This window comes from Panthera onca, chromosome F2 (assembly GCF_046562875.1).
Source record: "Panthera onca isolate mPanOnc1 chromosome F2, mPanOnc1 haplotype 2, whole genome shotgun sequence".
Taxonomy (NCBI): Eukaryota; Metazoa; Chordata; class Mammalia; order Carnivora; family Felidae; genus Panthera; species Panthera onca.
Genome location: NC_138356.1, coordinates 57,719,848 through 57,744,371, shown reverse-complemented (window position 1 = coordinate 57,744,371; position 24,524 = coordinate 57,719,848). Strand labels below are relative to the sequence as shown.

General features: G+C 36.2%; 1 protein-coding gene across 2 annotated transcripts in view; it reads left to right on the top strand.

Moving 5' to 3' along the window:
- Nucleotides 1-24,524, top strand: part of CSMD3 (CUB and Sushi multiple domains 3) — a 1,245,616-nt gene that overhangs the window by 575,865 nt on the left and 645,227 nt on the right. For both annotated transcript variants that reach the window (XM_078441978.2, XM_078441977.2), the window contains one exon: nt 7,153-7,277. In XM_078441978.2, coding sequence (XP_078298104.1) covers nt 7,153-7,277 — 125 coding nt within the window. The remainder of the gene's footprint in view (nt 1-7,152; nt 7,278-24,524) is intronic.

Below are 24,524 nucleotides of genomic sequence, written 5' to 3'. Positions count from 1 at the left end.
TTTAATCTTCGTGGCATTTGGCACAGATTGGGTTCTGCTGATACAATCTTTGGAAGGGAATAGCATTAATTTTGTAGGGACAGTGAAATGACAATACATATAAAAAGACCATGGTGTTCTTTTCTCTTTTGAAGGAAAGTTTTGGGATGAGTTAAAAATCTCACTATATTTGAAAAAAAATTATCAATATACTTTAGATTTAAAAAAAATTGAAAAGGTAATTTATTATACCTTAGAATAAATTTTGTGAATATATATATATATATATATATATATATATATATATATATATCTTTATAGTAAGTGGGTTAATACCATCACTTTTGCTTCCAGCTTAAGATGACAGGTTGAATATTTGAGAGAGAGAATAACCCAGGGTACAAAGGAGAGACATATTGAATCCGAAACCAGGTGCAGAAACAGCCCTTTCATAAGAAGATACAAGTGCTCTGTTTTTACAGTAAGAAAGGAGAAGAGAATGAATGTAAGAAAAGAATAAGAGTTTTGGAATTAGATTAAAAACACATTAACAGTATAGAGCTTAAAGGTTTTTTTCACTTATTTTCATAATCTTTATTTTCAAAACATTCTACAACAATCATAAATCACTTGTATAATTCTAAAAGAGAAAAGAAAATCATATGGTAAAAATTTCCTACTCCAAATCCATTTTGGTAAAAGTAACCTCAGATTTTCTAATGTGCAGTTAATCATTTTTGAAATTATTAATTTAAATACATTTAGAGAATCATTTGATTTTTGAAGATATTAAACAGATATGATTGAGGTCATCTTGATGATAGATTAGAATGGGGAAAAGTTACATATTTTGAAAAATTAACATCTTTTTTCACTGACAGCTCTGATATCATAGTGTGTTTTTGCAATAATAGGTATAATTTTTACAAAGATGATAGTGCAAGGGCGCCCAGGTGGCTAAATTGGTTGAGTGTCCGACTTTTGATTTCAGCTCAGGTCATCATCCCAGGGTCCTGGGATTGAGCCCCATATTGGACTGTGCTCAGCATAGAGCCGCTTAAGATTCTCTTTCTCTTCCTCTGCCCCTCTCCCCTGCTTGCGCATGCACTCTCTCTCTCTCTATCTCAAAAACAATAAAAATTGAAAATTTAAAAATTAAAAAAAAAGATGATAGTACTTCAACAGGGGCCAATATAATCACAGTGAAGACCAACACTTGTTTTTCCAGCTATGTGATTGCATATCATATGCTTGATGACTCCACACTTTGATGAAATTAAAACTGTGTTCAATCCTTTATTTTGGAATGTTCTATCAGATTGAGTATCCTACTACAGTGAAAGGTTTTATTTAGCTGGGCGAGACAGATGTCTCTTCAGTGGTGACAGAAAGTACAGTTTGTACAGCTTGTCTTCTGTATAACTGAATACTTTCCTAGAAATACATATTTTTAATGAAACTTAGTTGTTTTTTTAAGTTTGACTCAAATATTAAAGCAGTTCATAAAATAAGAACACAGTGCATTTGTTCAAGATATCCATTTCTTAGATATTATGGAACCTGGATTCCTCTGAAAAGACTACTTATTTCATTGATTTCCGCCCTCGCTATGTTCTTTTCCTCTTATATTTTTGGTCTAGAATATGTTAACGTGTAGCTGTGATCCGAGATGGAGGTATTTGTAGATGCCCAGTAGAGTCTTTCTTTCAATAGTGGGGTAGAAATTACTGAGTTTCACGGTTATTTCCATGATTGGGGTGCTCAATATGTGTTAGGCGCTCTGTGTACTTTATAAATGGTATTTCATTACATGATCACAACACCTGAGGAAGCTGAGGCTTTCAGACATTTTTACCTTCTTAAAGCCAAGGAACTGGGAAAGAGAAGAGTTGGATTTGAAAGTTCTGACTTTTTTTTTTCAAATATTTTAGAGGGAGACAGGGAGTAGGGAAAGGGGGCAGAGGGAGAGAGAGAGAATCTCAAGCAGACTTCGTGCTCGGCGTGGAGCCCAACATGGGGCTCAAACCCATGATCCTGGGATGATGACCAGAACGGAAACCAAGAGGCTGACAATCAACATACTTACTCCCCCAGGGGTCCCTGAAAGTTCTCTCTGATTCTTTGGCTTAAACTATTGGCCATAGTCTAAACTACCTCCCCCGTTGTACTCAACAGAGAAAAAAAAAATCACTGGAATTGTTAATCATTGAGTGCATACAGGAGTGGGTAGAAACTTTAGGGACTAATTGCTGGTCGTCTTTGTTAGGTAGCAGAGCACTTACGTGTCTGTTATTACAAAGTGCCTATCTCCAAGCTAAGTGTAGTCGTTTGCTATAATCAAAAGAAACAAGCTAAAATACTTGCTATTTAAACAAGATGAAATGTCTTTCTTTCAGCAAGAAGAATCTGGTAAACTAGAATATTGTAACCAAATACAAATACAGTGACGACTATAGTGATCTTGACAGAATTACTAATCACTAAGTGAGAAAATAGTAATTAAAATTACTTCTATGGACCAGCCCCTATACTAAGACCTTTTTTTTTTTAACCATGAATCTCCTCAGTACAGTTACCATCATATCATCTCTGTGAGAGCAAGGATCACTGCAGTAGTTTGTAAACCAAACTCCTTGCTTCCACCTTTGCTCCCCTGAAGTTTTTTCTTCACCTAGCAGCCACTATGACCATTTTAAAACATAACGGACCCTAATGTCATTCTTTTGCCTCCCAGTCCTACAAGAACTGCCCAGTTTTCTCAGAGTAAAGGTAGAAATCCTTACTATGGCCTACAAATTCATAAATGATCTGCCCCTAATCTCTAATCACTTCCTTAATTTCATACCCCAGTATCCATCATTTGCTTTGCTCTAATCACATTACTTTTCTCACTGTTTCTGGAACATAGCAAATGTGTCACATGGTAGGAGTTGAGTACAAGTGGATTATAAGCAGTTTAAATAACCATCAGAGAATATCTTACCCAAGAATAATTTGTCCCATTATAAGAATATGGTATTTTTGGATTAAGCCTTTTTAGATAATAATTATTATTATCTAAATATATACTATTATTTACCATTATACTATTATTTAGATAATAGTAAAGATATCATTTATTCAGTCTCTCTCAAAAATACACACACACACACACACACACACACACACACACACGCACACTTAATAACTTCCTGTATAGTAGACTTATAAGTTGGAAAACAAAATAGATGAGTGCCTGAAGTTTTTCCAGCAGGATGAGAAATGCAGTTAAGTAGACAAATACACAATGTATCAGATAGTATATAGGAATTCATAGGAAAGAAGCTGATGGATTAGGAACAGTTGTTTTATAGATAATAGTCAAAGAGAGCCTAATGGATAATTTTACATGTATTAGAAAAAACGGAAGTGAGAATTTGGCACCTGTGGCTTCCTGGAGCAAGCATTTTTCCAGAGTAACACAAAGGCAAAGGTAAAGACCCGGAGACAAGTGTGTGTTTTAATATTTTCAAGCCAGTGTAGCCAAGGAATAGAGATTAGGGAAGAAAGTGATAGGAAAAGAGTTTTGGAAATTAGCATGGACAGATCACATAGGCCATGATAAGGGCATTGCCTTCACTCTCAGTGAAATACGGAAGCATTAGAAGATTTGACACAGAGGAAAGGCATAATTTGAGCAATCTTGTAAAAAGATTGCTGCGGACACTAAGGATAGATTTTAAGGAGTCAAGAGCAGAAACAGGAAAGCAGCAACATAGCAGCAGAAGGACTATTGGCAATAAAATAGATGAGAAATTATGATGGCTCAGGTCAAGGTGGTGGCACTGTAGGGGTAAGAAATATCAGGTTCATGATTTTCAAAGTGTTGATAACAGGATTTGCTCAATGAGGTGGATGGGAAACGTAAAAGAGAGGGATGAGGCAAGAATGATTCCCCAGGTTTTTAGTCTTCAACTAGAAGGATAGTTTTTATTGACGAAGGTGAGAGTAAGGAAGGGAGAAGAATTGGCTATTAGATAAACTTGTAAGGCTTCTCAGGCTATCGAGTAGTCTAAATAAATCTTGGGGCCATTAAGAAGTTCACGAAGACCCTAATCATTTATTTCTTGGTTGTATGGGTATTTAATTTGTGATGATTCACTGAGCTGTATATTTTGTTTTGTACACTTTGCTAAGTGCGATTCATATTTAAAAAGAACCACTTTAAAAATGTATTTGAGGGGCGCCTGGGTGGCGCAGTCGGTTAAGCGTCCGACTTCAGCCAGGTCACGATCTCGCGGTCCGTGAGTTCGAGCCCCGCGTCGGGCTCTGGGCTGATGGCTCAGAGCCTGGAGCCTGATTCCAATTCTGTGTCTCCCTCTCTCTCTGCCCCTCCCCCGTTCATGCTCTGTCTCTCTGTCCCAAAAATAAATAAAAACCATTGAAAAAAAAAATTTAAAAAAAAAAAAAAATGTATTTGAGTGTAGACAATGTTTCATTAGTTTCAGGTGCATGATGGGATACACCTTCTCTATACTTTATGTTGTGCTTACCACAAGTGTAGCTCCCATCTGTCACCATGCATTACTATTACAATGATCACTACTGTATTTCTTATGCTGTGACTTTTATTTTTGTAATTTATTCATTCCCAAAATGGATGCCCGTATCTCCCACTCCCCTGCCCTCTGGCATCCATTAGTTTGTTCTTTGTAGTTGTAAGTCTCATTCCGCTGTTTGCTTGTTTATTCATTTTTCTTATATTCCATATATTAGTGAAATCATATGGTATTTGTCTTTGTCTGACTCATCTCACTTACGTAATACCCTCTAGGTCTATCCCTCTTGTTACGAATAGTAAAATCTCATCTTTTTGTGGCTGTGTAATATTCCATTGTATATATAACACATCTTCCTTATCTATTTGTCTGTGGATGGACACACAGGTTGCTTCTGTATCTGAACTATTATAAATTATGTTGTGATTATCATAGGAGTGCATATATCTTTTTGAAGCAGTGGTTTTATTTCCTTTGGGTAAATACCCAGTGGAATTATTGGGTCATGTGGTAATTCCATTTTTAATTTTTGAGGAACCTCCATACTGTTCTTCACAGTGACTGTAGCAGTTCACATCCCCAGCTTTTCAAAAAGAAATGGTGAGAGAAGAAAAGAAAATGCCTCCAGAGGAGAGTAGATTCTAATGCCTAGAGACTTTTCCCTGTGCTAAACCTTTGTTCTTTGTCATGCCATCTCTAGTTCAGATTTTTTGTCATCTTTAGCTTAAATCAGAGGTTGGACAGCTTTTTCTATAAGGCATCAAATACGAAATATTTTATAGTTTGTAGGCCAAAGTGTCTCCATTGCAACTACTCAACTCTGACATTGTAGCATGAAAACAGCCATAGACAATATGTAAATGAAACTATCCCTGTGCTCTAATAAAACTTTATTTATACACATCGAAATCTGAATTGAGTACAATTTTTACATTTCATAAAATGTTGTTTTTGTGATTTTTTTCAAATGTTTGAAAGTGTAAATGCGATTTTTATGTGTTGGGCTGTACAGAAATAGGCAGGGGACCAAATTTGGCCTGTAGGACATAGTTTGCTGATCATTGGCCTAAACCACTTAAATTATTTTCTAATAAACCCCTATACTCTCATACATGTTCCTTTTAAACTGTCCTCTATGCTGTTTCAGATATATCTTTTTACAATACAAATGTGATCATGCAAGCTGCCTCTATGACAAGCTGAGGTTGCTGAACAGGAGCTGTTCAGACACAGGCTGGGTGAGAGGGTGCAGGCAAGGCCCTCCAGGAAGAGGGGGAAGGGAGGACAGTGCAGACAGAATACAGCATGGCACGTGCAGATAGCCAGCTGCTAGAGGTAGCGTTCATGTGCGGCACTGGGTTAGGGATGGGGTGGAGAAGTTGGCTGCGCTTCTTGCTGGAAGACTTTTTAATGCTATGTAAAGGAAATTGGACTTATTTTTTGTGGTGAGTTGCTGTTCAGGGATTTTAACAAAGAAAATGCATGGTCAGTTTTTCTTTTTTTTATTTCATTCCAGCAAACATCCATTACCCTTAGAAATTAAGGTTTTAAAAAATGATCCTTTTAGTAACTTCTCTTTCAGAGGAAAGAGAAGCAAAATCCAAATTGCAGTAGGTTAAATAATAAATGATGGGTAAATTTTATATGAAGGGCAATAAACACAATTTTGCAGCCCTAAATATGTGTTTGCTTGTTTGTCTATTTATTGATATACAAGTACCAGTCCAAATAACTGCACATATAAATACCTGCTAGAAAAGTACCACAATGTGGTATGAATACAAGGGTTGAGATTCAAGTTAGGAAGACCACTTTTTGCTTCATGGTTACCACCTCGGATTGGAATTTTACTCAGTTATAGAGGTGCCTGGGCGGCTCAGTTGGTTAAATGTCCAACTTCGGAGCAGGTCATGATCTCACGATTCATGAACTTGAGCCCACGTCAGGCTCTGTGCTGCCAGTTCAGACCCTGGAGCCTGTATCAGATTCTGTGTGTCCCTCTCTCTCTCTGCCCCTCCTCTCCTTGCCTTCTGTCCCTCTAAATACATACATACATACATACATACATACATACATACATACATAAATAGGGGTGCCTGGGTGGCTCAGTCGGTTGAGCGACCGACTTCGGCTCAGGTCATGATCTCACGGTTTGTGAGTTTGGGCCCCGCGTCGGGCTCTGTGCTGCCAGCTCAAAGCCTGGAGCCTGTTTCAGATTCTGTGTCTCCTCTCTCTCCCTGACCCTCCCCCACTCATGCTCTGTCTCTCTCTGCCTCAGAAATAAATAAACATTAAAAAAATTTATAAAAAAAAATAGTAAATTACTCAGTTACTTAACCTTGGTTTCTACAACTGACAACACGATAATTAAATTTGATGACAGCTTTCTGTAGTTCCTACTAATATCTTCATGTTATTGACTTACAAGAAGTTCGTCTGTTTATAACTTTTATTATATATTTGTACAAATTATATTTTCATATTTTGTTTTCTCATTGGAAAGATACTTTTTGTCACTATGGAACATTTTTGACCCATTGGATATTACCAGTAGAAGTGGAGATGAATCACTGTTACATGCTTCTAATCCTGTTTTTTTTTTTTTTTTTTTTTCTTATCCTCTGTTCAATTTTAGCCTTGGATCAACCGTGCAGTTCTCTTGTGATGAAGATTATGTCCTACAGGGGGCTAAGAGCATCACTTGTCAGAGGATAGCTGAAGTCTTTGCTGCTTGGAGTGATCACCGCCCTGTATGTAAAGGTAAAGAAAAATCTTTAAATCAAAATGCTCTCTTCACAACATTTTAATAGTTTGAACTTTATTCCACCGAGTATAAGTTTCAATTAAATCTTTAAGGTGTAATGCAGTCTTTAAGGAAGTACTTAACTCATGTATTTAGCAATAGTTGTTGAAAACCTCTAATATGTGAAGCACTGTGTTAGGTTCCCAAGGAGTACCCAATGTAATAATTGGAGTAATATGCAATATAAGACACTGATGACTTTGTTGGCTTTATTTTAAGAAGAAATTACCTTGTGTAGAGATTGATAGGGCCTGATTTTTTAACCACAGTTTTATCTCTGTTTGTATGCTTTGCCATTTTAATTGCATTTGTCTCCAGTAAGCAGCGATACTGGTGTCGGTGGAGATAGAACACAGTTCTGTGATTCGTTAATTTAATCTAAGACAAATCCATGTGGACCCTCTGGCTTCCCATATTACCAGTAACTGCAGATAAGATTTATTACCACCACCTTCTTCAAATTAAATATTTCTATATGAATTAAATACACTCCCGTTTACTAAAATTTATTCAGCTGTGTTTGAAAGTGAACACCTCATCCTACTGGCAGTCGTGATTGCTCCTTTGTTGTTGTTGTTATTTTTTACTAATTGCATCCCTGCATATTTCAGTGTCCTAGTACTCAAAATTTCATTAGGCTTTCTTCACCCTCGGGGAACATTTTCACTGAGTCAACACACTGTAGATTCCCCTCAGGTGTCATAAGGGTGTTATCAGGGGAATAGAGAAGGGGCATATTTGAGAGCTACCATAAAGGAAAAAAGACAAAAGTATTTGACAACTGGCTGGATTTGGAAGGAGAAATTAACAAGAAAGAGTCAAAGATGATGTTCAAGTCCATGAGACCAGAAAAACCTCATGCTGTTAATAAGTACGAAGAAACTGAAAAATGGAGTTTTATGGAAAATTATCCACAGTTACTGCAATATTGTGATCATTGGCACCACTTGTAGGCACTTTGTGCTGGGCATAGAGCTAACCACCATATATACTATGTCTTATTTAATCCTCAAACAAACCAATGGAGACATTATTATCTCCATTTTAGAAATGAAGAAGGTAAGGCCTAAAGAGATACAGTCACTTTCCCGAGATCAAATACTTGGAAAATATTTTTCCTTAAGTCCTTAAGTCTATAAGTCCTTAAGACTTATAGAATGGAGAGAAAATCCAGATTTCAGAACTTTATTGATGGAATAGAAAATGATAAAATGGAAGCAACAAATAGATTCCACTCACTTGGCAATGGCAATGGCAAAGAAGAAGAGAGAATCTAGATGTTTTACAGATTTGAGTAAATTTTTTCTGTTATAGGTAGATGATTATTCATAACCTATCTCATTTGCAAAGGCTTTCAAAGTGACATATAGTGTGATAACATTAAAAGTAAAGTTAAACGGAGATGATACAATAAGGCAAAATAGTTTCCTGATCCTAAACAAAAGTTTACATACAAGTGGGTAGACGACTGTTAAGAATGGTTTACATGTAAGACTTAAATATGGTGGCTGCCAAACAATGGGGAAAATGACCATTTTACACAAAAACCATTGTCTATAAAATACAAGCATAGCAATGAAACAGAAAAAGCAAACTTTTTCCTGGCTTTGAGGTCTGAAATGCCTTGCATTGTTTTTTATAAAGTAGACACTGAATAATAGGCATTGTGGGAATAACTTTCATCAATGTTCTGGCAATGACTAGAACAGTAAACTGTATAAGGTTGATTTTTTATGGTGTCCTCCACTCAAGATAAATTACAGTTATAAAGGACAATGTAGTGAAAATCATGGTTTCAAAGAGTGTGATCCAAGTATCTTGCTTCAGTTTTACATAAATTAGATGTGTGAACTTTCTGATGGCAATAAAGAATAGAAAAAATAGAGGGTAGATTTAGAAAAAAAAGAATAATGGTAATGCAGAAACAAAATCTCACACAAGAGAAGTTACAGCCAGATCATTGAATTTAAGGTCTACGTAAAGTAAGATGAAGACTATAAACCATCTTTTTTCATTCAAGACTCTCATTTCAATAAAAAGAATGAATCATATTTATTACAATTGTAAATTGTTCAAAGGCAGTAATAATGTTACATTATTCTTTTATTCTTCACAAACCCTATGGAGCAAAGAGCAGCTCTGTAGTGACCTATATCTCAAGAAATACTTGTTGAAAATTAATGCGTGATTATTTTTCTTTGATTCCAAGATGCAGGAGCCAGGAGCTATAAATGCGCATGTTCAACATTCGTATAGTGATATTATTTCATCTAAATTTTACATCTTTTCTGCAGATACTAATCATTTATACATAGCTTTTTTTCATTCCTTGCATGCAGGCATATGTGTGTATGGTTTATAAAGTACATTTGGCTATTAGAAATTACTGGCTGTGGTGCTAGAAACAGTAATGGAAGGAACATGCTGAAATAGTAATTGAAGTTTTAAAATGACTATCCACAGTGAGTCGGAACAAAGAATAGTTTTCATGTCTCATGGGTGCTTGGACAGAATAAATATGCTTTTTTCCAGACAGCAGCATAAATAGCAGTATCAGTGCACTGCACCTTTGAGGGGTTATTAATATAGCTGCCGTCTATGTATTGCATGGTTGAGCAATCAAGAAATGGTGATTTTCAAGAGACTGAAAGTTCACACAAATAGCAAATTATGAATTAAAAGAAAAGGAGCAATTTACAAATTAATATTAATGGATTTTACACCAACTCAGACAATAATTTTATTCCCTAAATGGGATATGTGTATGAGATATTTACCAGTTTACAGTTATGGAGACAATTATTCTTTGTTGGATATGCAGTAGATTTCTAAAAACTGGAGTTTATGCAAATAATCAGACTTATGCACTTGACTGATATATAGAATGTTTATTTTAGATATTCATGATATTCAAATAAACACCATTTGTTTGAAAATTGATAGTTTGTTAACTAGGAAATATGTAGGATAGTTAATATTTCTAGATCAGACAAAGCTGTCGACTAATTTTCAAACAATATTTGGACAGTCTAAATAACCAGTCAAAGCACAAGGGCATTAACCACTCATGAGAGTAATGTAAAATGTGGCTAAGGAAAGATTAGAAAAGAAGGCAAAAGAAATACAAGAGTATTGGAAATGGGTAAAATCAGAAAGTCATCTTTTAATTCCTTTATTCAATTAGTTATTCAATCATTTGCATAAGTAGTGATTAATATACTTATTTATTTCGGATTCCACAAACATTAACGAACATTAGTAAGGATCCCAAATTAAATATGTGGGATACACAGTATGTGATGGTTTTAATTTTTTTATATTGAAGTGCAAAACTAAAAATATATGGTAGAGTATGTTGTTTACAAGAGAGGTACAAATTCTCTGCAGAATTCAGGTGAGGAAGATTATTCCCATGTTTGGAGACCGTCAGGCCTTAAGATAGAAGAGCAGGACTTGGAAGTTGTTTTGAATTTCAACATAGGAAGTTGGAAAGCATTCCAAATATAGAGGGTATGTCATGAGCAAAATCACAAAGTGAATCGGTTTATCTGTGGAACAAGATGGGGGAGGATGGGCATTCCAGTTTGGTTAGGTATATGAAGGAATATGAAGTGAGGTCAAATTAGAGGGGTTGTATAACTCCTCCTTTAAGTGTTTTTGGAAGCACCCTAAACCATTCTGTAGTATATATATATATACTGCAGGTAACTCCTATCTTTCCATTTGGACTATAACTTACCATACACAGTGCTAGCACACTAATCCCATCAAAATCTCAGATTTGTTATGTCCCACTACTTTTCAGTGGCTCCATTTTATTTCTCAATTTCGTACTGTGAGCCAGTAAAATGAGACAATCAAGAATATGAACGCAGGGATGAGACTTCAAATCTTCTTCGATCTTCTACTTAGGTAATATACTCTCGTCATTAATTATCAGATTTCTTATCTTGAAGTAGAGTTCCAATACATCAGGATCTACTCCATCTAGAGGTAAGAATTTGTGTGAGGACAGGGCGCCTGGGTGGATCAGTCAGTTAAGTATCTAACTTTTGAGTTTGGCTCAGGTCATGGTCTCATGGTTCGTGAATTTGAACTCCAAGTCCGTCTGTCTCTCTCTCTCTCTCTCTCTCTCTCTCTCTCTCTCAAAATAAGTAAATAAACTTAATAAAGAAAAGAATTTGTGTGAGGATGGAATAAGGTACTCCATTTAAAACAGCGAGTATATGGGCTGAAACACACTAATGGATGGAAGTGCTGGGTGGAGCACTGCCCCTAATGGTTATCTCATCTGACTTCCAAAACAATCCATGAGCTGTCTCCATGCAGTTGTTTCATTAACTCTCGCCAGCAATTTATCCCAGCATCTCAATAGTGAACACAGTCACTGTCCTAATTTTCTTTTTTTTTTTTTTATTTTTTTTTAATTTTTTTTTTTCAACGTTTTTAATTTATTTTTGGGACAGAGAGAGACAGAGCATGAATGGGGGAGGGGCAGAGAGAGAGGGAGACACAGAATCGGAAACAGGCTCCAGGCTCCGAGCCATCAGCCCAGAGCCTGACGCGGGGCTCGAACTCACGGACCGCGAGATCGTGACCTGGCTGAAGTCGGACGCTTAACCGACTGCGCCACCCAGGCGCCCCTGTCCTAATTTTCATATATGTGTGACTTGACCTGAATGGAAGAAAACCTAGTAACCATACACTGCTCACCTTTCAAAGTCTTAAATCACCTTTCACCTCCTCCAAAACTTCTTTCCTATTTCAATTATCCATGACCCCCCCCCCCCCACACACACACTTCTTTAACCTTACTTCACATTTTCTATCTTTACCACACAATTTAGCATTGAATTCTATTCTCTTTGGCAGTGGTTCCTCACCATTTTATGGGCAATAGACTTGATCCTTCAACCAAAACCACCTCAGAAAGAACAAAATAATCAACACGTCTAAAGCACTTGATTTTCATTGGATTTCCTTTTGACTGTTGCCAAAAAAAGGACAGTTATCTATATGGTTTATCCATATATTACCTTTGATTAGAGGGAAGGATCATAATGGGGTGCTTGGGTGGCTCAGTCAGTTGAGTGTCTGACTCTTGATCTCAGCTCAGCATGATCTCATTGTTTGGGAGTTTGAGCCCCAAGTCGGGCTCTGCGCTGGCAGTTTGGAGCCTGCTTGGGATTCTCTCTCTCTCCCTCTCTCTCTGTGCCGCCCCTGCTCATGTGCACATACTCTTTCTAAAAATAAATAAATAAACTTAAAAAAAATTAGAAGGATTATAATGAGATTCTATTCCTTTGTTCATATACAAAGTGAAAATGGGTATTGCAGTTTATTTGGTAGATAATCACTGGCCAAACCTAAGGGTTATAACCCTAATTAATGAATATTTATTAAGGGCTTTGGGGTCTTACAGTTTCCAAAATTCTTTCACATATGTTTTAGGCTCCTTCTCGTGTTTTGTTCTTCTTCACAATGTTTACCACAGTGACCATTATGCCTATATTTTTGTGCGTATGATAGTTGCTAAATAAGCATTTTGAATAAATATTGTGGAGAGACTTAATTATAACAGACATTTTTAAAAGATAGTAATGTGCTGATATTAACCACAGAAAGTTGCCCTGGAAGAAGGCTTCCTGTTATGCAAAAGCAATTAGAAAATTTTGCCCAAGAGCAAACCAGAACCTGCTGAAATTTATCAACCAGAAACACATATAGCAGGTGTTTGTCTGTAGCTGTTATTGATGCCTTCTTAGTTTCATGGAATAATGTTACAGATGAGATGATGCATAATAAGGGTGATATTAGCAATTAATAGAGTGACATATGGTGAAGAAGATAGACAGATGGTTTAGATATGGGTATTTATCATACATTCATGTTTTTTTGATGGTCTTTTTTCCGTTAAAAATAATAGTTTGAAATGTATTATATAATTTTGATAAGGAAATAAATTTTACTGCCAATGAATATATTTTAATGACAAGATGTCATTTACATATTATGTGCTGCAGATGATAGTGATGCATTTATGTATATAATTTAAAATTCAAAACTACCCGAACAATTAGAAATTTTGCATTTCAATAGCGCCCTTCCAACAATTGTTCAGAAATACATTCTGCACATCTTGCCTACCTCACAAACTTATTAGGAAAATATGCAAATAGTTAGCAAATAAATGATCCTGTTTTCGTATATAGTAGTGGAGAGGGATCTCCACAGTTATCAGTGAGAACTTTCTATTTCCACCCTGCCTTTTCCTGGGTATAGGACCTTGCTTATCTTGCTTAATGTTTCCTGGGCTTCCATTTGCTTTGTTGGTGATTACTCTGAACTTCTTCCAGTTGTAAATTCTAAAAATTCATAAGTACATTTAGTGCTTTCTAGACTTTAGAACATGGTAAGGTTATTCTTAGTTTTTCAATTTTTAAAAATAGGCTTTGGTTTTTAGAGCAGTTTTAGGTTCAAAACAAATTTGAGTGGAAAGTACAGAGTTCTCCTATATCCTCTGCTCCCACTTGGCCCAGAGTGGTACATCTGTTACAATCAATGAACTGACACTACCTTATCATTATGCTAAGATTATTCTTAGTTAAATGTTTGTCTTGGTCTTCTAGGGCAGCTACAGCAAAATACCATAAACTGAATGTCTTATAAACTACAAATATTTATTTCACAGTTATAGAGACTTTGAAGTGCTGGACGATGTCTGCTGGGTACCAGCTTCTTTATTGTAACCTTCAGACTGTAACTTCACATGATGAAAAGAGTGAGGGATCTCTCTGGAATCTGTTTTATAAGATCACTAATCCCATTCCTGAAGGCTGTGCCTTTACCACTTAATCATCTCCCAAAGTCTCCACCTCCTAATATTATCACTTTAGGGGTCAGGATTCAACATGTAAAGTATACGGAGAGGGTACAAATAGTCCATGGCAATGTTTTCCTTTACCTTTGGTGGTCTAGTGTCTGTCTTAGTTCCTGGCACAAAGCGGGCAATAACAACAACAACAACAGCTACAACAACAGCGACAACAATGATACTATATGATAAACTATTGCTAACGGAAGAGTACTATTCTTTATTGCACTGTGTTTTAGGTAGCAGTTTAAAAATAGATCAGTGTTACTTTTACTTCGTGCCAAAACTGTGATTATCAGTCATCAAACTGCTTCAAAGTAGTTTAGATTCTGTGAATCTTTTATGCCTCATTTACTATTAAAGATATAATTTCATATTAACTTAAAGGAGTATTTATATTCATACGTTTCTTACTATGTTCATTTTCAGTGATGTGTCCTTAGAAAAGTAAAGTTGATTGTAATGTGATTCTTGATTCTGTTATCTTCTCACGATTATAGTTTTGAGAGTTTTCAAATGGAAAATAATATATTAATTATTAAAGCTAGTAACAATTTTTGGTGAGTTGGGAGAGAAAATAAACAGGAAACAACTCTTTTATTTTTGGCACATATAATTTTAAAGCCCTGAGGATCTGAACATTAATGGGGATGAAATGGACTGTGTGATGAACAAAGCTCAAATGACTAAGGAAATAAAAATAATAACCTGATAAACAATGGATGTTTTAGCTGAACAGCCAAGGAAACACCTGAAATGTGTTATCTTTATGAAAGCATGAACAAACTGAAAACTAATGAAATCATCACAGGAATACAAAATTTGCAAGAGAAACTACTTGTTTGAAAGGAAATTTCAAAGAATTGTTAAAATGAAATGACTTTTTTGTGTGTGTTTGTAGTAAATCTGTGACATTCCTCAAAATTCCCCTGTAATGCAGAAAGCCTTATTTTCTGTGTTTGTTGACAGGATGTGCTATTATACTGGAAGACCTATTCTGACTTAATACCCTTTCCGATAATTCTGATCACCTTAAAAGATGGGCGAAGTAAAGATGTTGGAGTGAGGGCCTTCCATCTTGAGATCTTCTATAGTGCAAACTCACTTTTGTCTTAAAATAGCAGGATACCTACTTCTGTGCCGGAGAGTTTGCAGAGAAAATGATCGTAGAGGGATCACTAGAACATCTGACACTTTTTCTGTGCACTCAAAGAAGAGAATTGTACCATGCAAAGTAAAAGATGTAAGGTGAAATGAAAAATGTGAGGACCCGGGAAAGACACAGACACAAACAGGAAACAAAAGGCATAGGCAAGATATATAGACACATGATTGATGAGAAGGGGACATTTTTTGATATTTAAATTGAATGTATTTGAAATTTAAAGAATCATGGATTTTATCCTTGATATGAATATGGAGAATTTATCACATTTGGACAGATCTTTCCTTATATTAAGGTATAAACTATGTTCGGCTGCTTAGCTAGTCTGACACAAGATTTTCTGCATCTAGGTATATAGCAACAGCATCTCCAATCACTAGCCAGGCGTGGCACCTGGCTGACATCTTCACAAATACTTGAATGAATGAATGAATGAATGAATGTTTCTCACTCTGCTAGACACAACATAAGAAACACAGAATAGAACTGAACAAATCACATCCTTGAGGAATTTCCAATCTCGTTGAAAACAGTACATTTGAAATGAAACAACCAGAGAACATCCCTAAAGCAACAGAGGCATGGTTGCACAGACAACGTTTATGTCATAAAGGTAATTCAAAACAAAGGTAGGACAGAAGACAGAAATGAGAATGTTAACCTTTGGGAAAAAAAATTCCATAGACCATGAAAATCTCACTTACTTTCTCTTTTAATTGAATATTACTGTATATTTCTAATTTGGGAAATCATTCATTTTTAACAGCATTGATATTTGTTAAGTAAAATTTATTAGGTAAATTTGTTACCTAAAGTTTATTTGTTACCTAAAATTTATTAGATAAAAGGAGAAACAAGATGAATTAGAAATTATCTTGGTCTCAAGATCAGTTCTCTACTTTATGGGAAGAACACAGTAGAAATGAGTGCATTGCCATACATCCCAGTAACAGACACTGCCGATAAATGAACACAGTGCTTTCAACTCAGTGAGCATAAAACAACCACTCTGCCTAGAAGAGTCCAGAAAATTTAATTAAAAAAATGAATAGGGACTTAAGAAGGAGAGGCAGACAGACAGATTTACAACTTGAAGAATGGAAAAATATATAAGACAAAGAAAACTATACATAAAGTATCAGGGTTGTGAAAGAGACCTATATTAGAAAGAGAGCAAGACACTGATGGATTATGGCAGGGCATAAATTTATTGATGGTGGGAAAAATGGAGATCTATTGGTTAGACACATGGATCTTATATGCTATATAAGATCTTGTGAAGTGTCTTGTATGCCAGTGACAAAGTAAATATTGGGTTTTATCTTGGATTCCTAAAGAGGAAGCATTTTTGCTTCTAATTTTTTTAAAAAGGATTATTTATTAATTTAATGTGTTGAACAATTGTTTATTTAGTGATAATTATGTGCCAGTCAGACACTGGGGTAGGTACTAGGGATAAAAAGATAACTAGTGGAAAATCACTACTTACAATGAACTTATTCTTAATGGTGGGGGGCAAGAGAAGATCCCAAAGTTAATATACCATTACAATAATCTATCATTAACTCGATACTACAGCTATATAAAAGGTGTTCTGGGAGTTGACAGAGAAGGCTTCCAACAAGAGGAGGACACTGAGCTGGACCTTGAAGACACAGTAGACAAGACCAATGAAACAGTAGTGGATATGAACGGTACACCAGATAAAACCACATGAGAAAAGGCACAAGATAACAAGCTAATATGTTATAGAAAATGGAATATGAATGGAGAGAGGTAACACTGAAGGTAGGATGTCCAGTTTGACTTTCAATTAAGTCAGTGATAAGAGAAATGCAGAGAAAGGATTAGAAAAGAAGTAGATTGGAGGTGACACCAATATATAAGGGATAGGAGGAGGAAGTTGAGTCCATGAAAGAGACTAAAAAAGAAGCAGCTGGAAGCAGAGATGGGTAACAGGAGAGAATGGTGTTATGACACCACAGTGAGGAGAGATTTTATAAATGAAGTGTGGTCAACATTTTTAAATTCTGCAGTGTGAGGAATAAAAAAAAGCCTCACTGAGTTCAACCAAGAGGATACCAGTGATCTTGGTAAAAACCATTTTCGTTGGAATCGTTGATGTGGAAGACACATGGCTATAGTTGAAGAGTAATGAGGTGAGAAAATTGAGGCATAAAGTGAAAAGCAGAAACTTGGCTGTTAGGCAAAGGCTAGAGCTAGGTTCATGGAGAGGAGCATGCAATCTGGGGAAGGTTGTTTTTAAAATATACGAGGTTTAGGGGCACCTGGGTGGCTCAGTCAGTTAAGCATCCAATTCGGCTCAGGTCATGATCTTGTGGTTCATGATTCCATGCCCCACATTCAGCTCAGTGCTGACAGTCTGGAGCCTGCTTGCGATTCTCTGTCCCTCTCTCTGCCCCTCCCTCACTTAAGTTCTCTCTCTCTCTCTGTCTCTCTCTCTCTCTCTCTCTCTGTCTCTCTCTCTCTCTCTCTCTCTCTCAAATAAGTAAACTTTACAAGAAAAAAGAAAAAAAGGAAAAAAAAAGAGAAAAGAAAAAGGTATGAGGTTTAAGTAATGAGTACCTTGCTCTGGCATGTGTGAGAGGTTGAAGACATTGGTGAGAGCTGGGCCAACTGGAAGAGACAGTTCCCCAATATGAAGGGTCTGGGATTCAGAATAGAGGGGATAACATTAAACTTGGAGAGGAGTTAACACACACCCTCCTCTCAGGTAGGAGACCATGAGGAAGGAACCAGTGAAGCCATAGATAAGTGTACAGGTGGGAAACAAAAGAAGGCATCATTCTCAAATGGTGCTCTTCCTCTTCCCTCATTTTTCTTTTTTTCTGTAAAGTGGGTGAAGTTATCTAAGGAGAAGAAGAAATCCAGCAGTTCTGTGATTAAGCAGGATGGAACCGAAGATGAAATTGATAGGCAGAGAGAGCTGGGGGAAGTCACCAAGCAGTCAGCCTCTGAGAAACAGGATCATATCCTGAGGGTTCCATTTAGGCCAGTGGTCCTCATCCCTGGCTGTGCATTACAATCACCCTGAGAGCTTTTGAAATAAAAACCTATGCCTGGGTCCCAACCCACATCAATGAAATCATACTCTCTGGAGGAGAGATAATTCAGTTCCTGTATCCCCTCTGAGATATACTGGTCAGTTTAATTGTATTGAGGATTCAGAAAACAGCTTGAAATGATATTCTGTTTCCTTAGAGAGTCTCTCCCTCATTCCCGAGGAGTCATGTACTCACTGGCAGGCTGCTTGGAACATTTAGTTACACATATCGTATTCCTGTTCTACAGACTGGCAAAGTGGAAGTCTGATGCATTCAGGTCACCAAGGCAGAGCAGCAGCTCACAATGTCCTCTTCTTACTGGACACATGCAGATACGAGAGCTATATAAATTTGCATGTTAAATGTCAAAAATGGACTCATTTTCATACTTATCATGTATTACCAGCTGGAAATGGCACCGATTTACTTTTGAGATAAGTGTTTCTTGGGAAGAAATGAAATGGGGTCACAACTGAATGAGCTGCACTTCATTTGCACTCCTGCCATCCATTTATTTCCGAGAGCTTTACCTTATTTATTCTGAGGGAACAAGACAAGGCAAATGTAGGTTTGTAGCATGGAAATCATTTTGACAAGAAAATTAAATAACTATGACTTTACGAAACATGAATTCTTTTCAAAGTTGGTCATAAGTGCCAACGTTTCAACATATGCATTACTTTTCCACCTCTTTTCCTTGTTGTCTTTGATAATCCGATTCATGCAGCATTTGCTTTACTGGCTTATTATTTTAGATATTTTATTTAAAAAAATACTATTTCAAATTCCGCATTTCTTTTTTATAGTTAAGGTCAATATTTATGACTTTCTTGCTGAGTGCTGTTTTGCTACAAAACTCTTCTTAGTTCTTGCACAAGTTAAAAAAAAAAAGGCATCTTGGATGATTTCATGATGCTCTAAACCTATTTAAAGCTAACAAAAGTTCATGGTTCATTTTCTTGGCCTTGGGTAAACTTCTCCTTCAACTTTTGAAGGATAAATATTCATTCATGTTTAGCAGGACCTGCAGTTATATTTTATTCTGAAAATAAATACTTAGGGTATTATGATATTGTTACATTTAAGCACCATTAACACATCTCACATCTAGATATTTCCACCAAATTCTAAGGGGAAAGGAAAAGCCAACAAAATGTTTAGATATAAAAAACAAAAAAGCAAAAGAAATGAGAAGCATCTTACTGCTTTTTTAAATCTGCTTCCTCAAGGATCAAATGTGGCTTTCTATAAGACTATTGGGAATGCTTTCTGAAAACCTTCTCATTTACCATTGTTTACATTTACCATTGTTTTACATTTAAAACCTTTTTGTTTGTGAGCATAATTCATTCCAGAAACATGCTTGTAATGCAAAGCACTTGTATTTCGAAGCGAATTTCCAGAACCATTGGCTCAGTTGTGACCATGTGAGTTTCAGCATCTCGTACTACTCTTATTGCAAGGCATTGCTTGTTTATCAAGTTAAAATTTATTAGAAATGTTTGCTTATCTTGCAGCACAGTCGCAGAACAAGTTACTCTCAATCCAAGGTTTTACTCTATTTTGTTCTTTTCTGCATAAAATTTCTTTCCAATTTATGCAAGGATGGCATATGGTATTTTTCTTAGCTATTTAGAGTATTTTAAAAAGAAAATTAAGTCATAAAGACCATGTTGTTAAAAAATGTTTTGTGAGGTCTTCACAAAAGGACTCTAGTTGTTTTCCATTTTCATGACCATAAAAATATTTATTATTTAAATACAGCAGCATTCATTCTGAGCCATGAACACCAAAGCCACATTTGGCTTTTTATTTTCTTGGGCTTTTAATTATTTTGTCTGTTAGGAAGTAATGACAGGATTGGCTGATGTGAACGTGCCCTCTGCCCCTGGTACAGCTTAACTGCCTGAGAAAGTTAAAACCTGGGAGGAATAGGAGTAGCTTATTTTAGAAATTATAATAACTAAGGAAGGAAATAGTGGGTACTGTAAGTGTATTTACAATGAAAAACAGCAATCCAAACAAGTTGTAAGAGAGAGTAAAGATATTACAGCTCAATATGCTTTCAGGGGCTGAGGACTAGAGTCAAAAAGAATATATGCAGGGGAATGTATGCAGGGGAAGATATCAAAAGACCCTGCAGCAGCAGTAAGATAATTGGCAGAGGAACCCTGATTTTAAAATACAAGTGCAAATCATAGATGGATAGGCCTATGACCAGCATTGGATATTGAATATGTGATATATAGTTGGAAGAACTCTACCAGGCTGTCTGGAGCCAAGAAAATTAGCAATGTAAAATACGCTAAAAAATAATAATTAAAACAATTTTTTATTTATATTAAATAAGGAAAACAATTATACACATAATTATATATGCAATTATTATAATTATTACAATACTATATTATAGTAATTATATATAATTATAAAAATTTCAGTATTTCCTAAATTATCTTTGAATATTAATAATAAACATGTAGAAAACATATTCAGACAACCTAATGATTTGTTGTGTTATTTTCAGTACAGAACTTGTTAAAATCTCTAATATTCTCAGTTTCTTTGTTTATCTTTGAAAGTAGAAGTGTAGGGGCGCCTGGGTGGCTCAGTTGGTGAAGCGTCCGACTTTAGCTCAGGTCATGATCTCACCATTCCTGAATCCGAGCCCCGCATCCGGCTCTGTGCTGACAGCTCAGAGCCTGGAGAATGTTTCAGATTCTGCGTCTCCCTCTCTGTCTCTGCTCCTCCCCTACTGGTGTTCTGTCTGTCTCTCTCTCAAAAATAAAGAAACATTAAAAAAAAAAAAAGTAGAAATGTAGTATGTAACACAAGCTCACAGAAAATGCTGACCTGGGCTGAACATTTTGGAAGATGCTGATTTGGGCTGTCTTAACTGCAGTCATTTCCTAACTGTTCTTGCTTCTGGTTTCCCCTTTCTCACATTTGCTTACCTTATCACTACTAGAGTACTCTGACTAAAATCATCATCATAATAAATAAAAACAAAACACTTTCAATATGCCATCCCATTTCTGCAAATAATTCATTAGTTAAGTATTCAATTCAAAATTTCTTAATGTGGTATTTTGGAGCCTCCAAATATTGTCTCTGAACTTCTTTTCAACTTCGTTTCTTCTTAGTCCCAAACACTACTCCAGAAGGCTAAATGTCACCATACCCTATATTACTTTCTAATATATCTCTTTGGTGAAAAGAAGATACTTGGATTCAAGAACCATCTCCTCCATTGTGTGTTTATGGTGATAGTATCTAACAATTTCTTTAATTTCCTGTCTCTCATAGGAACTGTGCTGACTATATATATTACCTATAATGCAGAATTTTGTCTTTTATAGATGAGAGTAGTTCAAGTAAATTGCTTAAAAAAACCACAGCTCTTAATCCTGGAACCAGGATTCAAATTTACAATTAGAACTATGTACAATTTCAAAGTTCATGTTGTTTTCACTCTCCACACCTACTTAAAGAGCCCCAAACATGACGTGAAGAATATACAAGCTATGGATATGATGAATATCCGTTAAACTTTGCAAAGGTTCACATACTTTTGGTTCTTACAAAGTTTCTTGGGAGAAAGATTGACTCTCAGTTCTAGCCTGTATAAGGCATTTGGCCTCCTTTTTTTCTTTTTTTGCTTTACTACCTAAATCCTGACTGAACTGTGTCTGTGGATTTTGTCCAAATATCTTTCATTAATTAACTTCTCCCTTTTCTGGTTCATCTCCCCTGAGCTGTCCCTTGGAAAAATCTCCCCTCTTCTTAAAACCAAGAGTCCCTCCGAAATATCAAATTTCATCTATTTGATGGATAGATATTCACAGTTGCACCTTTTGTTTTCTTTGTAGTCAAACATTATGGTAAATGTTGGCATACCTAATTATACTTAAAAAATGTACCCCAGGAAGCTTGAGGTTACTGTTAATATATTCATTGACTAGTTTTGAAAGAAACAGGGAATTTTACAAACAGATATTCAGGCCCTATGGCCATAATCTGCAAAGATAAAGGAAAGCAAAAATATTTCTCAGTAAAGAAGAATTTGAATGTGTGTTGAGAAGAGGAAGAAAAATCCAGAAAGTTGGTGGGATATTAAGGAATACGGGAAGAAGCTGAAGCCTTAGGAAAAGGTAGCCGGGGAGAAATCCTTGGGTCAGATGAAGAAACGACTTATAAGAAAGGAATGATCTAATATCTATTTCTAATTTTTAACTTTTAATGTAATTTTTTGTTACTGCCATGAAAACTCCTTACCTTGTCTCAGTCCCCAAATCTTAATAAGTAATAGTTGATCCTAGTAGTTGGTAGTGGTTAGAGAAGAATAGATAATAAATACAAAGGATAATAGTCTCCTTTTCCAATTATTAGAGTTTTTTTTAATGAAATTTAGAGTTCTCATATAGTGTAGAGGCTTTTAATGTATTAAAGCATGGGAAGATACGTGAGTTATTCTTTTGGTAAAGCTTGTCGTGCTTTGCTTGAAAGGAGCTCTGGTGACATAAAAAGTAGTCAACCCTGTGGACTCAGTACATGCCTCAAAATTGTCAGAGGGATGTATCAAGACCATGAAGGGTCTGAGGTCTTACCTTACTTGCAAATTAACAAGTTAGCTTGCCATACTTTTGTGTTGCTAGAAGTCAAAAGACTCCTAGGTCAGGGATAAAAGACAGTTTACTACTCACGACATGAGTAGGAGGCAGAACATCACCATTGTTGCCAACTCCCTGAGCCCCAGTTTCTACATGGCTGCTTGAAGAAGACCAGATAACAGCTGCTTATGCAATGGGTTGCATTATAGGAAAGGAACCCTGAGCTTAGGGAATCCAAATCTTTTACAATGGGCGGTATGCATGCCTATTTTTTGCTCTGGAGGGAGACACTATCTCTATCTTCCAAGACTGTAAATAAACGGGTCCTTTTCTCTGGAAGGAGAAACTTGGTCTGTCTTCTAAGGCCATTCAATATACAAACAAACTTAAAAAGATACTCCAGAACAAAGGCAGTTAGTGCTTTTGCTTGCAAGATGCATGCAATTATGATAGGTCCATGGAGAATTGCCTCCTGACTATATCTACCTCTCATTTCTCTATCTTGGCTTCTGGTACATTTTCCCATGAGAATTCCCATTAGTCAGATGCTGATTAATCTGAATGCCAGAGGCTGAAAACAAATCCATTCAATTTTCATCATATAGCATTTAATTAAGATTATTATCAACAGGACTCCAAACTACAGAATGAGGCCAACCTCCAGGGACCCAAACCCAACTAGCAGAACAAATTACACCAACCATCAGTGTCTACATTAGAAAATCAGGTGGCTTTTTCCTCTCATTTCTGTACTGATATTTGCACTTGTCCCAAGACATTAATCCAGGCACTATAAGATGCATTAACAATTGCCTTGACCCACACGGTAGAAGTCTAGGGCAATTCTACTATCCTTAACAACTCTGGCCAAAAGTTGAGACTGATGTGAATGACTTCCAGAACCAAGGTGGTATCATTGATTTTTTTTAACTAAGGCCAGTAGCTTCCCTCAGGTACCCAGGGTAGCTTCAAAAGGCAAGATCTCCAGAGTTATCTTATTGTTACATGATCTACAGGTGGTATATTTCTTAAACTCTTTTAACTGTCCTGACTGTCCCTTGGTGTCTTTTATCAACACCCGTAAAGCACACATCACCATATTTGGAAAGAGAGGCTGGTTAATGGTTAAATACATGCCTTCCCCATCAGAAGAGTCCTTAGGGCGTACCTTATGCCTCTAGAAATAACCTGTTTTTTAAAGTTGCTGCCCCCAACCCCAAGGAGGACTTACACCAGCCAGGGGATCCAAGTCGATAGTGCCATCAAAGTGCTTCCAGATGTTGGTAACAGCTTTCATACTTAAAATTTCAAATGATTGAGTTTGGTCCTTTTGGAAGAACTCTGTCCTATCTGTCTATACCATGAGAATGCTGACATTTGTTCACCCCATGGAATGACAAAGTAAAAACTATAAGAGTAGAGCTGTGAAAATATCTGGAGGGATGAACAAGTGTAATAACTGGGAGATTCAAAAATTGGGGTTAACCCAT